Source organism: Nelusetta ayraudi, unplaced genomic scaffold (assembly GCF_046127955.1).
Source record: "Nelusetta ayraudi isolate G7.1 ecotype Tasmania unplaced genomic scaffold, CSIRO-AGI_Nayr_v1 ptg000137l, whole genome shotgun sequence".
NCBI lineage: Eukaryota > Metazoa > Chordata > Actinopteri > Tetraodontiformes > Monacanthidae > Nelusetta > Nelusetta ayraudi.
Window position 1 is genome coordinate 392,797 of NW_027466187.1, and position 23,023 is coordinate 415,819.

General features: G+C 42.6%; 2 protein-coding genes across 2 annotated transcripts in view; one reads left to right on the plus strand and one right to left on the minus strand.

Moving 5' to 3' along the window:
• The window catches only part of LOC142879624 (NLR family CARD domain-containing protein 3-like), a 185,109-nt gene extending 180,773 nt beyond the window's left edge, over window positions 1-4,336 (plus strand). The window contains exon 2 of the mRNA XM_076013005.1: window positions 3,993-4,336. Coding sequence (XP_075869120.1) covers window positions 3,993-4,200 — 208 coding nt within the window. The 3' untranslated portion in view covers window positions 4,201-4,336. The remainder of the gene's footprint in view (window positions 1-3,992) is intronic.
• Window positions 4,337-21,327: 16,991 nt separating this feature from the next.
• Window positions 21,328-23,023, minus strand: part of LOC142879623 (NLR family CARD domain-containing protein 3-like) — a 364,984-nt gene continuing 363,288 nt past the window's right edge. The window contains exon 2 of the mRNA XM_076013004.1: window positions 21,328-21,535. Coding sequence (XP_075869119.1) covers window positions 21,328-21,535 — 208 coding nt within the window. The remainder of the gene's footprint in view (window positions 21,536-23,023) is intronic.

Here is a 23,023-nt window from a genome sequence, read left to right on the forward strand (position 1 = left end):
AGTGACTAACTGCAGAGTTGGGAGCGGAGGAGGGATGACAGTCAGGCTGGCTCGACTGCTCCTCCTTCTCAGACGTGGCGCGTCCAATCAGCAGCCGACATCCAGGACCGCACCTGCAAGGCGTCATCCACTCTCTCTCTCACACACACACAAAATAAATTGTGTTCAATCATGTTAAACTTGGTTGGGGCACAGCCATGGCTCTTTATATTTTATTTTGTATTTTATTTTGAAGTTAGCGCTTTGCATTCTGGGCGATCCTCAGTACAGAGGAAGCCCATGAAGCAGGTGAGACAGTCTCCTCCCTGCTGAGACAGAAATTAATGCAATAAGTTGAGCTATGCTTCATCTAACTGTGTTTCAGTGTTTAAATGTGTGCTGGTGTCTTTCATTTAATTTTTTTTGTTTGTTTGTTTTTTGTTTTAGCAAAGTTCTTTTTTTTTTTTATTGCTATTAAAAACGATTAGCATGCTAGCATGTCCATTAGCAGCACACAGCTCTCATACGGAGCACGTTGTCTCTGCAGGAGGTGACCAAGTTTCACGGAGCAAGTTATGGTTGTGTCCCATTCTGTTTCAGGTATGTGTGTGTAACTGGAAGAATGTTACAGTGTATAAAAATGGAGCCTTAGGGAGCGAATTATTGAAATTGCGAATGTCATTTTTTTGTATTTTGTAGAAAAATGTATTTTATTTTTAATATTATTTGTATTGTAGAAACAACAACTATACGATCACTACTTCAGTACAGAGGAAGCCCATGAAGCAGGAGGTGACCAAGTTTCACGGAGCAAGTTATGGTTGTGTCCCATTCTGTTTCAGAGAATAAACTGCTGCTCCACACCTGACTTCTGCAAGTCTTCATTATACAGCAAGCAGGACAGAATAGGAGAGGTCACATTGGTGCCGTGACTCGAGACTCTTTTGTTGTGCTACCGATGCTGCAGAGCGACCCGGGGACTGTTCTGCTGCTGCTGTTCATCTGCGGTCACTGAAGTCGGTCAGATGTGTTGCTTTTGTGCAGTGTTAGACATCAGATAGAGGGTTTATGTACTTTTATTTGATTTTTTTTTTTTATTTTTTTTTTTTTCAGTTTCCAGTCTAGGCCTTTTGTGGTTTCATCCTTTTGTTTTGTGGTATTGTGTTTTGTTAACTTTTTGGAAAGATGAGTAATCCTCAGGGTAATGTTTTTGTAACTCCTTTTGGTGTTATTGCTGCTAGTATTGTAGGTCAGATGGGTGATGCATTGATTCAACAGGTCAGCCAGCGGGTGGCACAGGACATTATCTCTCACCTCAGTGCATCTGTCACTACCCCTTTACTCAGTGCTGCCCCTTCACCTGCCCATGCTGATATGCTAGCCAGTTCCCCTTTACATAGTGCTACCCCTCGACCTAGCCATGCCAATGTGTCTGCCACAAATGCTTTTGACGTGTCCCATTTGCAATATGTCCCTCATCGAAAGCTGAAGGAGCCCCCCTGCTTCAGAGGAGACAACTCAGACTCTGTTTCCGTCCAGGAGTGGGAGGAGCTCATGAGGAGTTTCATTAAGAGGGGGAATCTGCAACCTGAGGAACAAGCGGAGGAGATCCTTGTTCATCTTGGTGGCAAAGCAAAGGATGTTGTCAGGTTTGGGACCAGGAACAGTGGTATTAACATCACCTGTAACCCCGATGCCATTTATGGTCTCTTGCGGAAGCACTTTGATTCTGTTCCGTGTTCACCACTCCCATTAGCAGACTTTTACACCACTCTTCCTGGGAAGGGTGAGGATGCCTTTGACTACTGGCTTAGACTGAACCGCGCTGTTGACTTGGCCATTGAACGTCTGAAGGAGCAAGGAAAGTCACTGGACAGCCCCAGCACTGAGGTGACTCGAATGTTCATAAAGAACTGCCCGTCTACTGAGCTCGCCATGACCTTCAGGTCGAAGACGATAGACAAGTGGACTGCTCGTGAAGTCCAAGACATTCTGAACGAATATCATTCTGAAATGTCAGTGAACAGAACTTCCAGAGAAAGGGTGTCAGTGAATGCTCTTGCTGCTGTCTCGCCACCTGCACCACCTGCTGAAGAACAGAGCCCACTGCAGCCACAGGCCACTGACCCTGATGCCCTGAACCGCCTTATTAACATGCTGGAGAAGGTGCTCCTGCAAAGATCTTCCCCAGCTTCAAACAGTCCTGTTCATGGTCCGACTCGACGGCCTGGCCCAAGGCACCCCAGGATCGGTGGGTTGCACTTGGAGGAAATGTCTTCTTCTCCACCATGGACTTGACGTCTGGCTTCTACAATGTGCCACTCCATGAAGAGCACAAAAAATACACAGCTTTCTCTTCACCTTTTGGCCTCCACTAGTACAACAGAATGCCACAAGGTCTGTCCAACAGTCCTGCAACATTCATGCGAATGATAATGTCAATCTTCGGGGATGAAAACTTCACTAGTCTGCTCTGCTATCTTGATGACCTGATGGTCTTTGCCCCAACTGAACAGCAGGCGCTTGAGCGTCTAGAGATGGTGTTCTCCCGTCTGAAAAGTCACAAACTCAAACTGGCCCCCAAGAAGTGTCATCTCTTGCGGAGGTCAGTAAGGTCCCTGGGACATGTCATTTGTGGGGACGGGGTGATGAAGGACCCTGGACAAGATGAAAGCCATCATGGATGTGGGAGAGGCTGACCTGATGGAGAGTGATGGTGTGACCCCTTCCTGGAGGAAGATTAATTCTTTCCTGGGCCTAATCTTCTACTATCAGCACTTCATAGCTGACTGCTCTGCTAAAGCAAAACCCTTGTTCAGACTCCTCTCTGGAAGGCAGGTGCAGCATAAGGCCATGAGAGGCAGGAAGGTGAAAAAGCGATCATCTGCTCCACCAGCGCTTACGGCAAGCGACTGGACTGCTGCATGCAAAGAATCGTTCCAGACCCTGAAGAATGAATTAGCTTGCAATGTCACCTTATCCCACCCCAACTTCAGTGAGCCCTTCGTTCTCGCTGTTGATGCGTCGTTTGATGGCATTGGCGCAGTCCTGTCTCAAGTGCCACCAGGTGAGACTGTTGCTCGACCTGTCGCTTTCGCCAGCAAGACACTGTCCCGATCACAAATTAACTATCCAGTGCACAGGTTGGAATTCCTGGCGTTAAAATGGGCCATTTGTGACAAGTTTGGTCATTGTCATTGCCCATTGTCCTACATCTTAACAAAGCCATGTTTGGACGCATGTGAACAAAGATGGGTTGCTAAGCTTGCCGCATTCGATTTCGATCTGAAGTATGTCCCTGGCGTTAAGAACGTTGTCGCTGATGCGCTAAGCCGCGAGCCATTCGTTCAGTCATGTATCAGTCAACGTCTGATGAAAGAGCCCTACGTTGCACTGCTGGACGAAGTTAATGGCGTCGTCAGGGGTACAGTGCAAGATGCCTTCCGGCTGACAACTGCCAAGTTCTTCAAGAAAGGGAACCAAGACCATCCGATTCTGATGCTGAAGCCGTTATTTTATTTTGAAAGGTGACCCGCAGCTATTTTAGGTCGAGAAAAAAAAATGGCCGAAATGTTTGTTTGATGGAAAGCGGGTCAAGCCGGAGTGGTTGGTGAGCCAAAAATTCTTTTGACCTCACGTTGTCTGTGTTGCCTCGAACCAAAAACTCAAGAAGGAAAATAAACGAGTTAAATGGAACCCACGTCTCATCAATTTATGAATGATGTAGTGGTGCTGGTATGACGGACGGACATTGAAGACATGATGATGATCATCAACTGTGCCAGTGGTGAACAGTGTTTGCATACCACTGCAGTGTCCCGGCACCACGCACCACAGATGTAAACACATGCTGCACCACCGCGGGACTTCCCTCCATTTACATGATGATGGTGATGGTGATGATGATGATGATGATGATGATGATCAGACATTAATGAGTCTTGATTCACTTTCACTGTCTTTAGAATCTCACATGTCGACCACAACTTCTCTCTCTGCTCTCCTTCATCCAGTGAACTCTCAGAGCTTCAGTGTGCAGTGGTGTCTTCAGCTCTGCAGTCCAGCCCCTCCCACCTCACACTGCTGGACCTGAGTGAGAACTTCCTGAGGGATCCTGGAGTGAAGCTGCTCTGTGCTGGACTGCAGAGTCCAAACTGCAGACTGGAAGTTCTCAGGTCAGTTCCTGCTTTCTACTGGTGGACAGTGTGTGTCAGCAGATGACAACTGGTGTGTAACGCTGCTCAGTGTGAAGACTTTGAAGCAGATATTAAAGACTCATCTAGACAAAGTGGATGTTGTTGATATTTTCATGTCAACAATCTGCAGCCAGAAAAGACTTTGGATGGTGGAAGAAAGTGTGGAGAATGTCTCCAGTCACTTTGGAGCTCAATGGAAGTTGTTGATTGGAGATGAAGGTGACATGACTGAGCAGAAGATCCTGTGAAGAAATATTAGAGGCAGATTAATAGTGCAGCAGTATTTCTTCATCTTGTCCTTTGAATGTGTTTGACTAGTAACGAAACTCTGATGACTGAAAACAGCCACAAGCACACAAAGGACTCACTGATTATTTTCCATCTTCACTGCTGATTGGCTGCACACTGACTGACACACTGCTGTTGTTATTGTGTTGACTACCCACTGGCACAATGACTCCTTTGAGGGAATGACTCAGTGATCCCAACAGCTGCACATCTGGATCATCAACAGGGAGAAATGACTGTTAATATGACATTTACACCATGGAAGGAATCAAATATTGATTCTTTATTCAGGCTGGAGAACTGCTGGTTGACAAAGCTCAGCTGTGATTGGCTGCTCTCAGCTCTGAAGTCCAACCCCTCCCACCTCAGAGAGCTGAACCTGAGTTGGAACGACCTTAAGGATTCATCAGTGAAGGAGCTGAGTGGTTTTCTGCAGAGTCCAGACTGTAAACTGGAGACTCTGAGGTCAGTTCACCCTCTTCACTCTACAACTTCTATCACTCTTGTTGTTGTTGTCATGATTTTCACTTCACTGCTGTTAGAAATTCAGTTTGCAGTCACTGGTTTGTGTTTGAAATGAGTGAAACTGGGTTTGAAACAGGGGTGCCCATTAGGTCGGAGAGAGAGAGAGAGAGGGAGAGAGAGGGAGAGAGAGGGAGAGAGAGAGAGAGAGAGAGAGAGAGAGAGAGAGAGAGAGAGAGAGAGAGCGAGCTTTAAGGGTGGAGTCCTCGTCACTTCCAGCAGGTAGAATGGTTCAGGCAGGAAGTCAATGATTAGAAAACACGGTGGTTGTGGTTGATCTTGGGGTGAATTCCAATTCCTCCCTTAACCCTCAATCTCAACCCTCAATCTCAAAAATGCGCGCTCCCTGCTAGGTGCAAATGCTGTCCCCATTCTAAGAACGTCCAGTTGAGGGAGGAGATTAAGGGCTGTATCGCCCTCAATATTGAGATTCTCCGGGACCACCCTTGGCAGTGAGGGCTACCCAGTAGGCATTGTGTATTTTCGCCAAGACATCTTCGAAAAAGATGGCGACAAAAAAGCGAGCTACAAATGGAAGTATTTTCTTAGTTAATAAAGATATAAATATTACAAAACCATTTTATTGTCTTAGTTTAAGAGTTTTTTATGGATTATTGACATCGTTGTTGCGTAACATTTTTATTTTTTTTAATTTACGATGTTTGTCAGCCGGACTGGCGGTCCCGGCTTCACGTTACTTGTGTACCTCGTTGTGTAGCGACGGAGGACTTCTTCTTTTTCATCGTCTTTTTCTTCTTCTCCTTCTTCTTCGTCGTTGTCATCTTCTTGACAGACTGGACTTAGCTTTGGCGTAAGGCAGCCCCCCACAGTCTGAAGACGTAACTGCACTTAAGGGGTGTCCCATTTCTAAGCCTGTACACTTATTTTTGAGGGCCAAGATTGAGGGCCAAAGATTGAGGGTTAAGGGCGAGGGTTGAGATTGAGGAGTTAAGGGAGGAATTGGAATTGGCCCTTGGTCATAATGTCCGATGTACTGAATTTTGTTTTGACGCCCCGCTCGGAAAATACGCTTCAAAGTCACGCACAGCAGAAGCACCGGAGATCCTGGGAGATGCTGCTAGCAAAACATGTGCGTTACACACACACACACACACACACACACACACACCGATTGTATAGTAGGTAGATCTTTTTGACTTGGTCATTTTAAAGGTAGCTTGCATGTTGAAAAAGTGTGAGCACCCCTGGTTTAAAGGTAGAGAGTGTAAAATCCTGCCATCTGGTGGTCAGATTTCAGCGCTTATTCACTCACCCTCTCTCCTTTGTTGAGTGTCAGATTCTAAAGTCGACTTTTGACTTTGATTCTCAGAGTGATGACACCCTGGAAAAACTCTCCATCATGATAAAAAACTCTCCTTCATTTCTTCTGTATTCAGGTTGTGGAGGTGCAGGTTGTCAAAGCTCAGCTGTGATTGGCTGCTCTCAGCTCTGAAGTCCAACCCCTCCCACCTCAGACACTTGGACCTGAGTTGGAACCACCTTCAGGATTCAACAGTGAAGGTGCTGAGTGGTTTTCTGCAGAGTCCAGACTGTAAACTGGAGACTCTGAGGTCAGTTCACCCTCTTCACTCTACAACTTCTATCACTCTTGTTGTTGTTGTCATGATTTTCACTTCACTGCTGTTGGAAATTCAATTTGCAGTCACTGCTTTGTGTTTGAAGCGTATGAAATTGGGTGGAAAGGTACAGTGTGTAAAATCCTACCATCTAGTGGTCAGATTTCAGATTGCTTTAGTGTCAGATTCTGAAGTCAACATTTCACTTTGATTTTCAGAGTGATGACACCCTGGAAAAACTCTCCATCATTTCTTCTCTATTCAGGTTGTGGAGATGTAGTTTGTTAGAGCTCAGCTGTGATTGGCTGCTCTCAGCTCTGAAGTCCAACCCCTCACAACTCAGACACCTGGATCTGAATATGAACCCCCTGAAGGAGTCATCAGTGAAGGAGCCACTGATGGATCTTGTCTACAGCAGTGACCATCAACTGGAGAGTGTGAGGTTAGTACTGGTTTGGAAGCAGTGGATGATGGTTCCAGCACCAAAGCCAGTTGATCCCACAGCAGAGGTCCAGTGTTCCCAGTCACAGTGTGAGAGGAGGATGGTGACGTCCAGCTGCTCCTCATTCATCCAACATCTGCTGCCAAACTGCTTCTTCTCTCAGTTCACCACCCAATTATTGATCAGTTCATCTTCATCAGGCCTCAGTATCAGTCCAACACTCCATGGTCACATGACCTTCTGATGTTCCACACTTGACATGTGACTGAGAGTCTGCTTCTTCTCACCAGTCACTCCATCATCTCCATCAACAGTCAACGTCTCTGTGATGATGCGTTCAAGGACCGTGAGTCCTGACTCCTGCTGTCTCTTCTTATCTTTGCAGGTGGTGGTGAGGATGAGGAGAGTGAAGAGGAGCGCTCCATCTACCTGTGGCTGACAGAACTACAACCAGTGGAGCCAAACAGCAAGCTGCACGCACCAACACTGTGTGGGTGTGTCACGACCTTTGACCCCAGTGCAGCCTGGTGGCTGGCGGACTGCTTCTCCCTACAAGCTGCTGTGGTTACTGGGAGAGACGTCCCAGAAGCCACTGGTGGAGCTGAATCCTCAGTGGAAGAAGCAGGACTTGGAGCAGCTGCTCAGTGAAGGCAGCAGCAACACAACCACTGCTTCTGCTCTCATCATCCATGGCTGGAACATCTCAGCATGAAGGTTCCACACATCAACAACACACTGCTCTGCTCTCAATTCAGACTTCTATAGCATCTTCATTTTGGAGGTGAAAAATACTTTTCAAGAGACTTTATTTCTGCTTCATGATCTTAAATAAGGAAATCATGTGGAAAAGATAAAGTGATTCACAACACCTGTGATGGGAACTCAAATCATAATTGAATTATAAGTAAGACAAAAGAAATTTCCCTCAAAATAATTCATGGTTTTGATGCTTGCCAGATGTTTGTGTGGAGATTTCAGAAGGACGTCAATGAATCAGAAGGAAACCAGATCATTTATTTTATGTGATTATGTTATATCATCCTAACTTTGTTACGAGCTCAAACATTATATTTCAATGATTCAATATTCTGACAATAAAAGCCATCACAACCTCTGACCTGTGTAACCTTGACCTCAACTGACATTTCATTTCTGCTGCTTTAACACTTTGATTATATATCTCCTGAAGTCCTACCATGGGGATTCTCCATATCTGAATAACTTGTGTACTCAAACCTTCTGTAGGCCATACCCACTTCTCCACTAGGTCTCAACATAAACCACATGAATCAATGAAAATAAATCTCACTTTTACAAACAAATCCAATTCAGTTCAAATATAATTTAAATAAAATAAATGATACATTATAATTAATCACCAACAGATAAATCAATGCTGGATATGAGGTGGTTTGCCCTCTCTGGGTCGGTGGGGAGGCCCTGCCTCAGGGGGAGGAGTTCCAGCATCTCGGGGTCTTGTTTAGGACGCCTCCCTGGGGAGGTGTTCCAGGCATGTCCCACCAGGAGGAGACCCTGCTGGAGGGACCAGGTCTCTGGGTTGGACTGGGAAGCCTTGGGGTCCCACTGGAGGAGCTGGAGGAGGTGACTGGGTCCAGGGAAGTCTGGGGGTCTCTGCTGAGGCTGCTGCCCCCGAGACCTGACTCCGGATACGGCAGTAGAAGATGGATGGATGGATGGATGCCAGGTGATAGAACATTTCATAAAAACAGACTCTGCATTATAACTTCTATTCCACTCTAAATAACTCACTCCAATATAACTGCACTCGTCCTTCTCTCACATTACATTGGATCACAATGACCAAACAACACAACAAAGACAATGATCCAACTGTACTGCCACGTCCAGACTCAGTGTAGGTCTGTAGGCCTCTTGGACCTTCATGTGAACCACTGCGTGTTGACTGGAGGTGAAACATGGCTGACTGCTGTCCTCCTACCTGGACAATGCAATCTCACTTTCAATCTCACAGCCACTAAAAAACCTGATTGTGATTGAGAGGTCCTCAGCAGGCAATCACTGTTGGGAGTCCAGCCTTCAAACACTCCTCCGGAATCCACAGTCACCTCTGTGAGCATCTGGAACTTTGGCCCTGATCCTCCACACCACACACCTTGGGATGACAGCGCCACCTACCTGGATCCTTTCAGCAGCCAGTCCATGCTCTGACCCGTTTCCACTGTGGCCTGTTGGCTCATCTGGACCGGAGTCTGGATCATCAGTGTCCAGGTTCATGGAATCTGTCAGAGTGCCGCCGTCCTGTGATGTAATGATAGAGAATCACTCTATTTATACTAATGTGCAGAACCACTAGAGTGTCATTTCTTCACTGCTGTCAGCAACAAGCATTTGGTGTCACACTGGTGTACAACACTTATGGGCTAATTAATAAGAAATGACATATTTAGGAATCACCCGCAATGCCCAGATTGTTGCTGCTTATCTGCTGATATGAGCCGTAAACTGTTGCAATATAGAACCACGGGCAGGAAATTACAATTAGTGTAGAGTGTATTATAATTTAAAAGTTTACTAACGGTAGTTCTTTAAAGAATTTAGCAGGGATGGGACAGGCTAACGTGACGACGTCACTTGTAAAACGGTAGGAGCTCAACCTGCTGTCACGGTGAAAACTCTGTGTTACGTCCCGTCTAGGGGGACCGAGACACAACGTGTGGGACACCTTCCCCCACTCCCAAGGCTCATTAATTTCTCACGGCAGTTGACGGTTTTCAACAAAAACATTTATTGATCAGTAAATAAAATAAACAAAACAACTTAACCGGTGGGCAGCAAAGGCTTCAGGGTGGGCCCAGGCCAAAATAATAAACCAAACTCCAACTAGCTCGCCTTAAGAACTAACTAAAGAAAGAAAGAGAACCCAAATACAGAAAGGCTAACCTCCCTACATACTTAATAAACAGGAGAAAAGAGGGGACAAAGAAAATGGCAGCCCACCCCTACGGCTGCGTGCTCTAACACCATTTCAGAAGTGACTAACTGCAGACTTGGGAGCGGAGGAGGGATGACCATCAGGCTGGCTCGACTGCTCCTCCTTCTCAGCCGTGGCGCGTCCAATCAGCAGCCGACATCCAGGACCGCACCTGCAAGGCGTCATCCACTCTCACACACGCACACACACAGACACAAACATAGAGGCACCTAGACCCACCCGTGGGTCATAACACCCCCTCCCTTAAGAACCAAACCCGATTAACATACCGACAAACAAAACTAAACAAGAAAACCCTCAGTTCCCCCGAAATAAGAATTTCGCAGCTAGTCCACATGTACACGTGATAATGCATCTGCCAACACAATATCAAGATCCCTAGATAGTAAGTTTGATAGATGGATAGAAATAGATAAGTTAGTTAAAGTTAAAGAAAAATAATATATACATATATACATATATACATATATACATATATATACATATATACATATATACATATATATATATATATATATATATATATATATATATATATATATATATATATATATATATATACATATATATATATATATATATATATATATATATATATATATACACATATATATATATATATATATATATATATATTTCTTTTATTATTAACCTCTTTCAATAAACTCCAAAACATACATGGTCAAAATCCATATTATTATTATGTTGTTTTTTTTAAATGCTCATACAAAACAAGAAAAGTGGAGGGAGAGTTGTCTGAATTGGGTTCAGTGAGCATCACATCCACTTGCAACGCATTATTTCCAGCAGCAAGCTTCTGTTACGACTGTTCACTTTTTCGTTCACTCGCGAACTCAACCGCAAGGATTGGTGGAGTGACGAGCATCCAGCACGTGAGCTCCACGATGAGCTTCCACCCACGGAAGTGCCATAGGAGGACATGGATTAAATAGTATGGCTTGTCCACCAGAAGGCTGTATTATGGTGTACATAATATAAAACTTCGGCCCAGTTCTGCTTGTATTGCATTGTATTGGTTGGTGTTCCTGAAGTTTCATTTTTCGTCCCTTTTTATTTTTTACATCCATGTTTGTGATGAAATAGTATTGTGAATCGCTAGCTCGCATTGCATGCTGGGAAACAGCGTCACTCAAGGAAGTTTTGGCTTCGCTGACACGGTCCTAAAGGGAAGTGGGTTTTAGTGCACTGGAACGGGATGAATGTGTTCAATCAAGCAGTACAAACCTGATTAATTGTCTTAATACTTCACTTCGAATGGCCATATTGTTTAGGATTAGAATTAGATGACAACTTCTTCACAATATTTGCAACTATTCAATTTGACCAGCAGGTGTCAGTAGAAGACGAAAATTCATGTTGACTATTTCCTAATGGAAGTGCTCTCTTGACGTTGGATTTTTCTCATAATTATTTGAAGTGTAGGCCTGTATCTGCACACAATTTGGAATTCGTCCCAGCGCCCTGAGCTGTAAATTTGGACGGTGTAAAATGAAAATGGCCAGCTATATTTTAACGGTTTATATAGACCCCTCAGGCTCCATTCAAAATGGGGGTTATTGTAGGAGAGTTGCAGTCAACTGAGATTTGGAGAGAGTTTGGATTACTAGATTTTGGATAGTGTTTATAGTTTGGAGTGTTTGAGACTAGATAGCGTTTAGTTTGGAGATAGTTTTGAGAGCTTAGGGAGAGAGTGAGGAGAGGAGAGGTGATAGGATGGAGCCCCCTGTCCTGTACATCAATGTCCATGTTACACAAGCATCTATGCCAGGGGTGCCCATTACGTCCATCGCGATCTACTGGTCAATTGCGAAGGGAGTTTGGGTCTATCGCATGGAGAGAGAGAGAGAGAGAGAGAGAGAGAGAGAGAGAGAGAGAGAGAGAGAGAGAGAGAGAGAGAGATCCGCGTCAATTACAGCAGGTAGAATCGTTCAGGCAGGATTAGAAAACACAGTGGATCTGGTTGATTTTGGTCATAATGTACGATGTGCTGGATTTTGTTCTTATATGTGCTGTGCTTTACATTCATTCATTCATTCATTTTCCATACCCGCTTAGTCCCGAACTCAGGGTCACGGGGGTCTGCTGGAGCCTCTCCCAGCTGTCTTAGGGCGAAGGCAGGGGACACCCTGGACAAGGGTGTCCAGGGTAAATGTGACGTATCGGCTTCGGCACTATTCAGATCAAATAAAGACCAGACAGGGACAGGAAAAAGAGTTTCGCTGTTGTTTTACACGCAAAACTACCGGGGTTGTCGCGTGAGCTTGCAATCCTGGCGTAAACTGATGGAGACGCCTCGCTCGGAAAATGCGCTTCAAAGTGCACACGCACTGCAGACGCGCCGAAGATGCTGGGAGATGCTGCTGGCAAAACGTCTGCATCACACACACACACACACACACACACACACACACACCAATTATCCCTAACCTATGCGCTGGAAAACACAAAACTATACAGCAAAACATCTTAACGTAAACACACTTTTATTGATAAAATCAAACATAGGCAGATATAACCTAAACAATTTTAAACCATGAGTTTTCTGTGCAATGATGAGCATAAATGCACATGGGAACATGTTGACCCATTTAATCCTTTCTTTCTTTATCATTGGACTACAAATATATTTCTGAATGAATATGTTTTCCTGTTTTATAGGAAGTGGATCTTTTTGACTTGCTCATTTTAAAAGTAGCTTGCATGTTGAAAAAGTGTGAGCACCCCTGATCTATGCCCTTTTCCAAGTCCCACAATCACTTTCACTGTCATCTGCCTGATTACACCCATGCCATTTTCAGAAAAAAATTGCACAAACAGAATACATTCAAAAAATGTATCATACACATAGTTATCAAGTCAAGTTATTTATTTATTGTCATTGTTGAACAAAGTTAACAACAAAATTTGTTTGGAGCATCCCCATAACCACTGGCATCAGTACCGATAAAATAATCATAAATAAGTGAAAAAAAAAAAAAATATATATATATATAATTTATGTACAGAAATGATTTGGTCATTCATTTTTTGCAATTCATAGTCATTCCCAACAGACATAACAGACACAAAAATTCAATGCATCACACGTGGTTCAGACACAGCTTGCCTGTGATTGTACATTTGGCCAGTAGGTGGTTTCGTGTGCACATGAAACTTCGAGAAATGAACCGTTTCTCGAACCAGTTGGCTCAAGTGGTTCAATGCCTCATGAGGCTTCACCTCACCATCACTACAGTCACTGCATCCTGAATCAGTCACACTCAAAGTCGCACACCACCTCTGCTTTGTTCTGGACTGTGGAATGGGCAATATTAATTTAATCTAATTACATTCTGTTTTATTACTTTATGTCTATTTTAATGCTCTTTATTGGTGCTGAATGGAAGTGTGGTTGTTGTTTTATGAGCTAATGGATAGACAAGTGGCCTATAACATAAGACGCTTAAATGAAGTGAATAGGATATGTCCACAATGTCAAGAAAGGAAGCAGGGTGTCTTTAAAATCGATAACATTTGAATAAGTATTAAAAGTTGAGTTGATGTTATACTTGTATTGACATTATGAGTAATTTATACAACTTTTCCCAGGAACTTTTCCCAATGATGAGGTTGAGGGCCCATCATCTGCAATTCAGCATTCTGCAGGTAGTCAACACCAAAACAAGCGTATTCAGCTGTCATAATCCTGTTTGTAAATAATACACATAAACTGTGTACTTGTAATATAAGTCAAACTTTGGTAACTTGAATATAATTCTCACAAAGGGATTTTTCATGTGTATGCACTTTGTACCTGTTATGAATTTAAAAAACAAACATTCATAACTAAACTCAGTTGTTGGTTTCCATCTCTATAAGTTAACAAAGATACATAGATACCTATGAAACACTTGTTTATCTTGCTGAAACTAATACTAGGTTACTAGTACTAGATACACCAGTATACTCTCCCGGAGCACAGATCAACCCACTCAAACAAACAAAAAGCATTTTACTCAGTCAGATAAGATTACTAAATGCTGGATGATACACTGTTTTGTGCATTATTTGGGTAAATAAAATAGTTCTATTATTCATACCTCCGCCTACCATTTATTATTACCTAAGGCATAGGGCATTTAAAAAAACAAAACAAATGTCATTCCGGTGTGCCACCCTTCCACAGTCTGTGCCCCGAGCTTGCCCCCCCAAGAAAAAAATTCTAGGACCGCCCCTGTTTCCAACACTGTGGATGCTCGGTTGTTTATTGCAGCAGACAGATAAACAATTAAACGGCTAAAGCCATCTATTCCACCGTGAATGACAAATCTCCAGCTTTTGGTAAAAAAGGGAGAGAAGATGGAAAGAGAAATCTAAAATATATAAGGCATCAGATAGCTAATTGAAAAAGGTTCATGCACAGCTTATTTGACACAAAAAAGGTATGGTACAAAGATGAAAAGATTTGGAGTGGGTAGAAAATCTCAATGTTTCATTTGTTCAAGTATTTAAAAACAGTTTTGAAAAATACCATATTAATTTGTGGTTTCCATCTATGTGCCACATTGCATTTGGTGCAGGAACAGAATACTGCCTCCGTCTTAGTGTGCGATTGGCCAAGGCTCGCACTTCAGTCCCAATTGGGTCCACTCTTCTTAAGGAATCACGTACTCTTTGAACTACAACAACAGCAAAAAAGAAAAGAAAGACAAACTACATAAAATATTAAAGGCACAAATCCGTGTTAACACAGATAATGCTGACAAAAGGTATGATTTCATTTATTAAATACCCCCCCTTTCTTTTTTTAAATATACCGCCATTCTTTTTTTAATCATCCATGTAAGCACTTTTAGCTACATTTTGTACGGAAAGCGTTATACAAATAAAGCTAATTATATTTGTTTGTTTCGGTTAAACTGATGCACAATACAGATTACTGAATACATTCATGTGGGGATCAACTTCATATCAAACTTACTTTGCACTCGTAATCCCCTGGCATGAAGGAATGCTCTCATCATTCTGTACCCTGTGTTTGGGTGACTGAGTTGGATTTCTGCAATGACGGCATCCAGCTCTTCATCACAAAGCGCTGAATACATGTCCGACATTCTAAACAAACAAAGAATAATTCCTGAAATTTTACTTGGCAAGAGCCAAAACATATGTAATAATAATAATAATAATAATAATAATAATAATAATAATAATAATAATAATAATAATAATAATAATAATAATAATAAACTTTTATTTGTACAGCGCTAAATCACAACCAAAGGCGTCTCAAAGCGCTTTATACAATCGTATAATATATGATATAGTATATATTATATTATATATTATATACTGATATATGATTAAAAGCGTCCATTTTCACTGCAACCATTTTGACGTGTATTTGTTGTATCATTAGTGTTATTAGGTACAAGTGTTGCTGCGTTCATTGCAAGGTTAACGTCATTTGCGTCAATAGATATGGAAAACAACTACACTTAAGTTTAAAAGAAATGTGCACGTTTTGTAAATGGCAATTTCTTCTTCTTCTTCTTCTTCTTATAATTATTATTATTATTATTATTATTATTATTATTATTATTATTATTATTATTATTATTATTAGTGTTCTGTTAAGGTGAAACAACAAAGAAGCCTTTAAGTCTAAATTGTTTAATAAATAGGTTAAGAGCAGTTGGTGTAAGTATGAAAGTCATTTCATTTATTTGTTGCATTAAGAGAAGCATTTATAGAGCGTCGTTGCCACCTACTGGCATCTTTCGGTAGTATTTCTGTTGTAATTTTGAAGCGAACTTTATACCGGAAGTAAGACACGGGAAACACACTGCCAGCGTTTTCTGATGAGCACCCGTTCCTGTAAACCAGTGTTTGTGTGTCGCGAGATATTGTCAGGTGTGCCGTGGGAAATTATCCCATTTGTGTGCCTGTGCAGTCTAGCGCCTGGCAGAGTAATCATGTAGTACTCTTCCATACCAGTAGGTGGCAGCAGCAGGTAGCTAATTGCCTTGCGCTTGGAGACAAGCGAATTAGTGACGCATGGATGCAGCGACAGGTGTGTGGATTGTGGATAGCGGGACGACGGTTGAAAGTGATGGATAAGTTTTTGAAGAGGAAAAATGCTGACTCTGAACTGGACCCTGGACAAAATCCGGACCCAGATGAAGGCCCTAGTATGAGTGGAGGCAAAGACGGTGACGTCGAGCAAAGTTTCTGGCGTGAGGCAATACAATGAAAGCTATCTTTCATTTGGATTTACTTTTACCGGAGATGCAACGGCACCGACTCCGTTGTGCTTGGTATGTGGTGAAAAGCTCTCCAACAGTGCTATGTCCCAAGTAAGCTTAAACGCCATCTCCAAACGAAACAGCCCTCAGTTCAAAAGAAAAATGTGGAGTATTTTGTTCGCCTGCGTGAACACACGGAGAAACAGGCAACTTTCATGAGAAAAACCGCAAAAGTAAACAAGAGAGCCCTTAAAGCTAGCTACCACGTCGCTGAACTAGGGTTGCCACCTACCAGAGTTACAAATCCGGGACCTCTGGGGGTAGGGGGGTGGGGGGGGGGGTCTCAAGTCTGTCGACTGGGGGGGTCACCGAAATATACGGGACACAAAGTGAAGTGCGTCCTGTATCAGTTCATTACGGGACAGGTTTTTTAGTTGCCAAGTACGGGACAATCGCGTATTTTACGGGAGTAGACCACAGGCAGAAATCAAATGAGGTTTTGTCATTTTCCCTTAAAAACGGGACAAATTGTGTCCCGGGAGAGATTTTATTTTTCCCGGGACAGGTGGTGAAAAAAGAGAACAATTCTGGGAAAAACGGGACGGGTGGCAACACTACGCTGAACTTGTGGCTAAATCAAAAAAGTCCCACACTGTGGCAGAGCAATTAATACTTCCCGCCTGCAAAGCCATTGTAAATGAGACGCTCGGACCCGAAGCGGCTAAAGAAATAGCCAAAGTCCCTCTCTCAGATAACACAATCTACAGATGTATTAATGAGATGTCTGCAGACATCGAAAGTGTGGTTTTGGACAAGATCCCTATCAGTATGAAATTTGCCTTGCAACTTGATGAGTCTACTGATATAAGTGTTGTTGCAGATTCTGAAGTCGACATTTCACTTTGATTTTCAGAGTGATGACACCCTGGAAAAACTCTCCATCATTATAAACTCTTCATCATTTATTCTCTATTCAGGTTGTGGTGCTGCAGTTTGTCAGAGCTCAGCTGTGATTGGCTGCTCTCAGCTCCGAAGTCCAACCCCTCCCACCTCAGACACCTGGACCTGAGTGAGAACCTGCTGCAGGATTCAGCAGTGAAGGAGCTGAGTGGTTTTCTGAAGAGTCCAGACTGTAAACTGGAGACTCTGAGGTCAGTTCACCCTCTTCACTCGACAACTTCTATCACTCTTGTTGTTGTCGTCATGATTTGCACTTGACTGCTGTTGGAAATTCAATTTGCAGACACTGGTTTGTGTTTGAAATGAATGAAACTGGGTTTAAAGGTACAGCGTGTAAAATCCTCCCATCTAGTGGTCAGCTTGCAGATTGCAGATTCTGAAGTGGACATTTCACTTTGATTTTCAGAGTGATGACACCCTGGAAAAACTCTCCATCATTATAAACTCTTCATCATTTATTCTCTATTCAGGTTGTGGTGCTGCAGTTTGTCAGAGCTCAGCTGTGATTGGCTGCTCTCAGCTCTGAAGTCCAACCCCTCCCACCTCAGACACCTGGACGTGGATGGGAACCAGCTGCAGGATTCAGGAGTGAAGCCACAAATGGATCTTGTCCACAGCAGAGACTATCAACTGGAGAGTGTGAGGTCAGTACTGGTTTGGAACCATTGGATGATGGTTCCAGCACCAAAGCCAGTTGATCCCACAGCAGAGGTCCAGTGTTCCCAGTCACAGTGTGAGAGGAGGATGGTGACGTCCAGCTGCTCCTCATTCATCCAACATCTGCTGCCAAACTGCTTCTTCTCTCAGTTCACCACCCAATTATTGATCAGTTCATCTTCATCAGGCCTCAGTATCAGTCCAACACTCCATGGTCACATGACCTTCATATGTTCCACACTAGACATGTGACTGAGAGTCTGCTTCTTCTCACCAGTCACTCCACCATCTCCATCAACAGTCAGCGTCTCTGTGATGATGCGTTCAAGGACCCTGAGTCCTGACTCCTGCTGTCTCTTCTTCTCTCTACAGGTGGAGGTGAGGGAGGATGAGGAGGAGACTGAAGTGGAGCGCTCCATCTAGTGGTGGCTGACAGAACTACAACAAGTGGAGCCAAACAGCAAGCTGTGTGTCTCGACTAGTGATGGTGAGGTGAAGCCTCATGAGGCATTGAACCGCTTGAGCCAACTGGTTCGAAGCTTCATGTGCACACGAAACCACCTACTGGCCAAATGTACAATCACAGGCAAGCTGTGTCTGAACCACGTGTGATGCATTGAATTTTTGTGTCTGTTATGTCTGTTGGGAATGACTATGAATTGCAAAAAATGAATGACCAAATAATTACTGTACATAAATTATGTATATATATATATGTATATATATATGTATATGTATACATATATACATATATATATATATATATATATATATATATATATGTATATATATATGTATATGTATACATATATACATATATATATATATATATATATATATATATATATATATATATATATATATACACATACATACATACATATATATATATATATATATATATATATATATATATGTGTATATATATATATATATATATATATATATATATATGTATATATATGTGTATATATTTATATATATATATATATATATATATATATATATATATATATACATATATATATATATATTTTTTTTTCTCACTTATTTATGATTATTTTTATGGGTACTGATGCCAGTGGTTATGGGGATGCTCCAAACAAATTTTGTTGTTAACTTTGTTCAACAATGAAAATAAATAAATAACTTGACTTGATAACTATGTGTATGATACATTTTTTGAATGTATTCTGTTTGTGCAATTTTTTTCTGAAAATGGCATGGGTGTAATCAGGCAGATGATAGTGAAAGTGATTGTGGGACTTGGAAAAGGGCATAGATCAGGGGTGCTCACACTTTTTCAACATGCAAGCTACTTTTAAAATGAGCAAGTCAAAAAGATCCACCTCCTATAAAACAGGAAAAGTCATTCAGAAATATATTTGTAGTCCAATGATAAAGAAAGAAAGGATTAAATGGGTCAACATGTTCCCATGTGCATTTATGCTCATCATTGCACAGAAAACTCATGGTTTAAAATTGTTTAGGTTATATCTGCCTATGTTTGATTTTATCAATAAAAGTGTGTTTAAGTTAAGATGTTTTGCTGTATATTTTTGTGTTTTCCAGCGCATAGGTTAGGGATAATTGGTGTGCGTGTGTGTGTGACGCAGACGTTTTGCTAGCAGCATCTCCCAGGATCTCCGGCGCGTCTGCAGTGCGTGCGCACTTTGAAGCGCATTTTCCGAGCGAGGCGTCTCCATCAGTTTACGCCAGGATTGCAAGCTCACGCGACAACCCTGGTAGTTTTGCGTGTAAAACAACAGCAAAACTCTTTTTCCTGTCCCTGTCTGGTCTTTATTTGATCTGAATAGTGCCGAAGCCGATACGTCACATTTACGTTTCACTGTAAAGCACAGCACATATAAGAACAAAATCCAGCACATCGTACATTATGACCAAAATCAACTACAACCACCGTGTTTTCTAATCCTGCCTGAACGATTCTACCTGCTGTAATTGACGCGGATCTCTCTCTCTCTCTCTCTCTCTCTCTCTCTCTCACACTCACTCTCTCTCTCCCTCTGCTCTCCTTCATATATATATGTATATATATATATATATATATATATATATATATATATATATACATATATATACATATATAACATATATATATATATATAACATATATATATGTATATATATGTATATATATACATATATATATATATACATATATATATATGTATATATATATATATATGTTATATATGTATATATATGTATATATATATATATATATATATATATATATATATACATATATATATATATATATATATATATGTATATATATATATATATATATATATATATACATATATATATATGAAGGAGAGCAGAGAGAGAAGTTGTGGTCGACATGTGAGATTCTAAAGACAGTGAAAGTGAATCAAGACTCATTAATGTCTGATCATCATCATCATCATCATCATCATCACCATCACCATCACCATCATCATGTAAATGGAGGGAAGTCCTGCGGTGGTGCAGCATGTGTTTACATCTGTGGTGCGTGGTGCCGGGACACTGCAGTGGTATGCAAACACTGTTCACCACAGTGTTTGCCAGATGTTGAATGAATGAGGAGCAGCTGGACGTCACCATCCTCCTCTCACACTGTGACTGGGAACACTGGACCTCTGCTGTGGGATCAACTGGCTTTGGTGCTGGAACCATCAACAACTGGTTCCAAACCAGTACTGACCTCACACTCTCCAGTTGATGGTCACTGCTGTAGACAAGATCCATCAGTGGCTCCTTCACTGATGACTCCTTCAGGGGGTTCATATTCAGGTCCAGCTCTCTGAGGTGGGAGGGGTTGGACTTCAGAGCTGAGAGCAGCCAATCACAGCTGAGCTTTGTCAACCAGCAGTTCTCCAGCCTGAATAAAGAATCAATATTTGATTCCTTCCATGGTGTAAATGTCATATTAAGAGTCATTTCTCCCTGTTGATGATCCAGATGTGCAGCTGTTGGGATCACTGAGTCATTCCCTCAAAGGAGTCATTGTGCCAGTGGGTTGTCAACACAATAACAACAGCAGTGTGTCAGTCAGTGTGCAGCCAATCAGCAGTGAAGATGGAAAATAATCAGTGAGTCCTTTGTGTGCTTGTGGCTGTTTTCAGTCATCAGAGTCTCGTTACAAGTCAAACACATTCAAAGGACAAGATGAAGAAATACTGCTGCACTATTAATCTGCCTCTAATATTTCTTCACAGGATCTTCTGCTCAGTCATGTGACCTTCATCTCCAATCAACAACTTCCATTGAGCTCCAAAGTGACTGGAGACATTCTCCACACTTTCTTCCACCATCCAAAGTCTTTTCTGGCTGCAGATTGTTGACATGAAAATATCAACAAAGTCTTTTCTGGCTGCAGATTGTTGACATGAAAATATCAACAACATCCACTTTGTCTAGATGAGTCTTTAATATCTGCTTCAAAGTCTTCACACTGAGCAGCGTTACACACCAGTTGTCATCTGCTGACACACACTGTCCACCAGTAGAAAGCAGGAACTGACCTGAGAACTTCCAGTCTGCAGTTTGGACTCTGCAGTCCAGCACAGAGCAGCTTCACTCCAGGATCCCTCAGGAAGTTCTCACTCAGGTCCAGCAGTGTGAGGTGGGAGGGGCTGGACTGCAGAGCTGAAGACACCACTGCACACTGAAGCTCTGAGAGTTCACTGGATGAAGGAGAGCAGAGAGAGAAGTTGTGGTCGACATGTGAGATTCTAAAGACAGTGAAAGTGAATCAAGACTCATTAATGTCTGATCATCATCATCATCATCATCATCATCACCATCACCATCACCATCATCATGTAAATGGAGGGAAGTCCCGCGGTGGTGCAGCATGTGTTTACATCTGTGGTGCGTGGTGCCGGGACACTGCAGTGGTATGCAAACACTGTTCACCACTGGCACAGTTGATGATCATCATCATGTCTTCAATGTCCGTCCGTCATACCAGCACCACTACATCATTCATAAATTGATGAGACGTGGGTTCCATTTAACTCGTTTATTTTCCTTCTTGAGTTTTTGGTTCGAGGCAACACAGACAACGTGAGGTCAAAAGAATTTTTGGCTCACCAACCACTCCGGCTTGACCCGCTTTCCATCAAACAAACATTTCGGCCATTTTTTTTTCTCGACCTAAAATAGCTGCGGGTCACCTTTCAAAATAAAATAACGGCTTCAGCATCAGAATCGGATGGTCTTGGTTCCCTTTCTTGAAGAACTTGGCAGTTGTCAGCCGGAAGGCATCTTGCACTGTACCCCTGACGACGCCATTAACTTCGTCCAGCAGTGCAACGTAGGGCTCTTTCATCAGACGTTGACTGATACATGACTGAACGAATGGCTCGCGGCTTAGCGCATCAGCGACAACGTTCTTAACGCCAGGGACATACTTCAGATCGAAATCGAATGCGGCAAGCTTAGCAACCCATCTTTGTTCACATGCGTCCAAACATGGCTTTGTTAAGATGTAGGACAATGGGCAATGACAATGACCAAACTTGTCACAAATGGCCCATTTTAACGCCAGGAATTCCAACCTGTGCGCTGGATAGTTAATTTGTGATCGGGACAGTGTCTTGCTGGCGAAAGCGACAGGTCGAGCAACAGTCTCACCTGGTGGCACTTGAGACAGGACTGCGCCAATGCCATCAAACGACGCATCAACAGCGAGAACGAAGGGCTCACTGAAGTTGGGGTGGGATAAGGTGACATTGCAAGCTAATTCATTCTTCAGGGTCTGGAACGATTCTTTGCATGCAGCAGTCCAGTCGCTTGCCATAAGCGCTGGTGGAGCAGATGATCGCTTTTTCACCTTCCTGCCTCTCATAGCCTTATGCTGCACCTGCCTTCCAGAGGAGTCTGAACAAGGGTTTTGCTTTAGCAGAGCAGTCAGCTATGAAGTGCTGATAGTAGAAGATTAGGCCCAGGAAAGAATTAATCTTCCTCCAGGAAGGGGTCACACCATCACTCTCCATCAGGTCAGCCTCTCCCACATCCATGATGGCTTTCATCTTGTCAGGGTCCTTCATCATCCCGTCCCCACAAATGACATGTCCCAGGGACCTTACTGACCTCCGCAAGAGATGACACTTCTTGGGGGCCAGTTTGAGTTTGTGACTTTTCAGACGGGAGAACACCATCTCTAGACG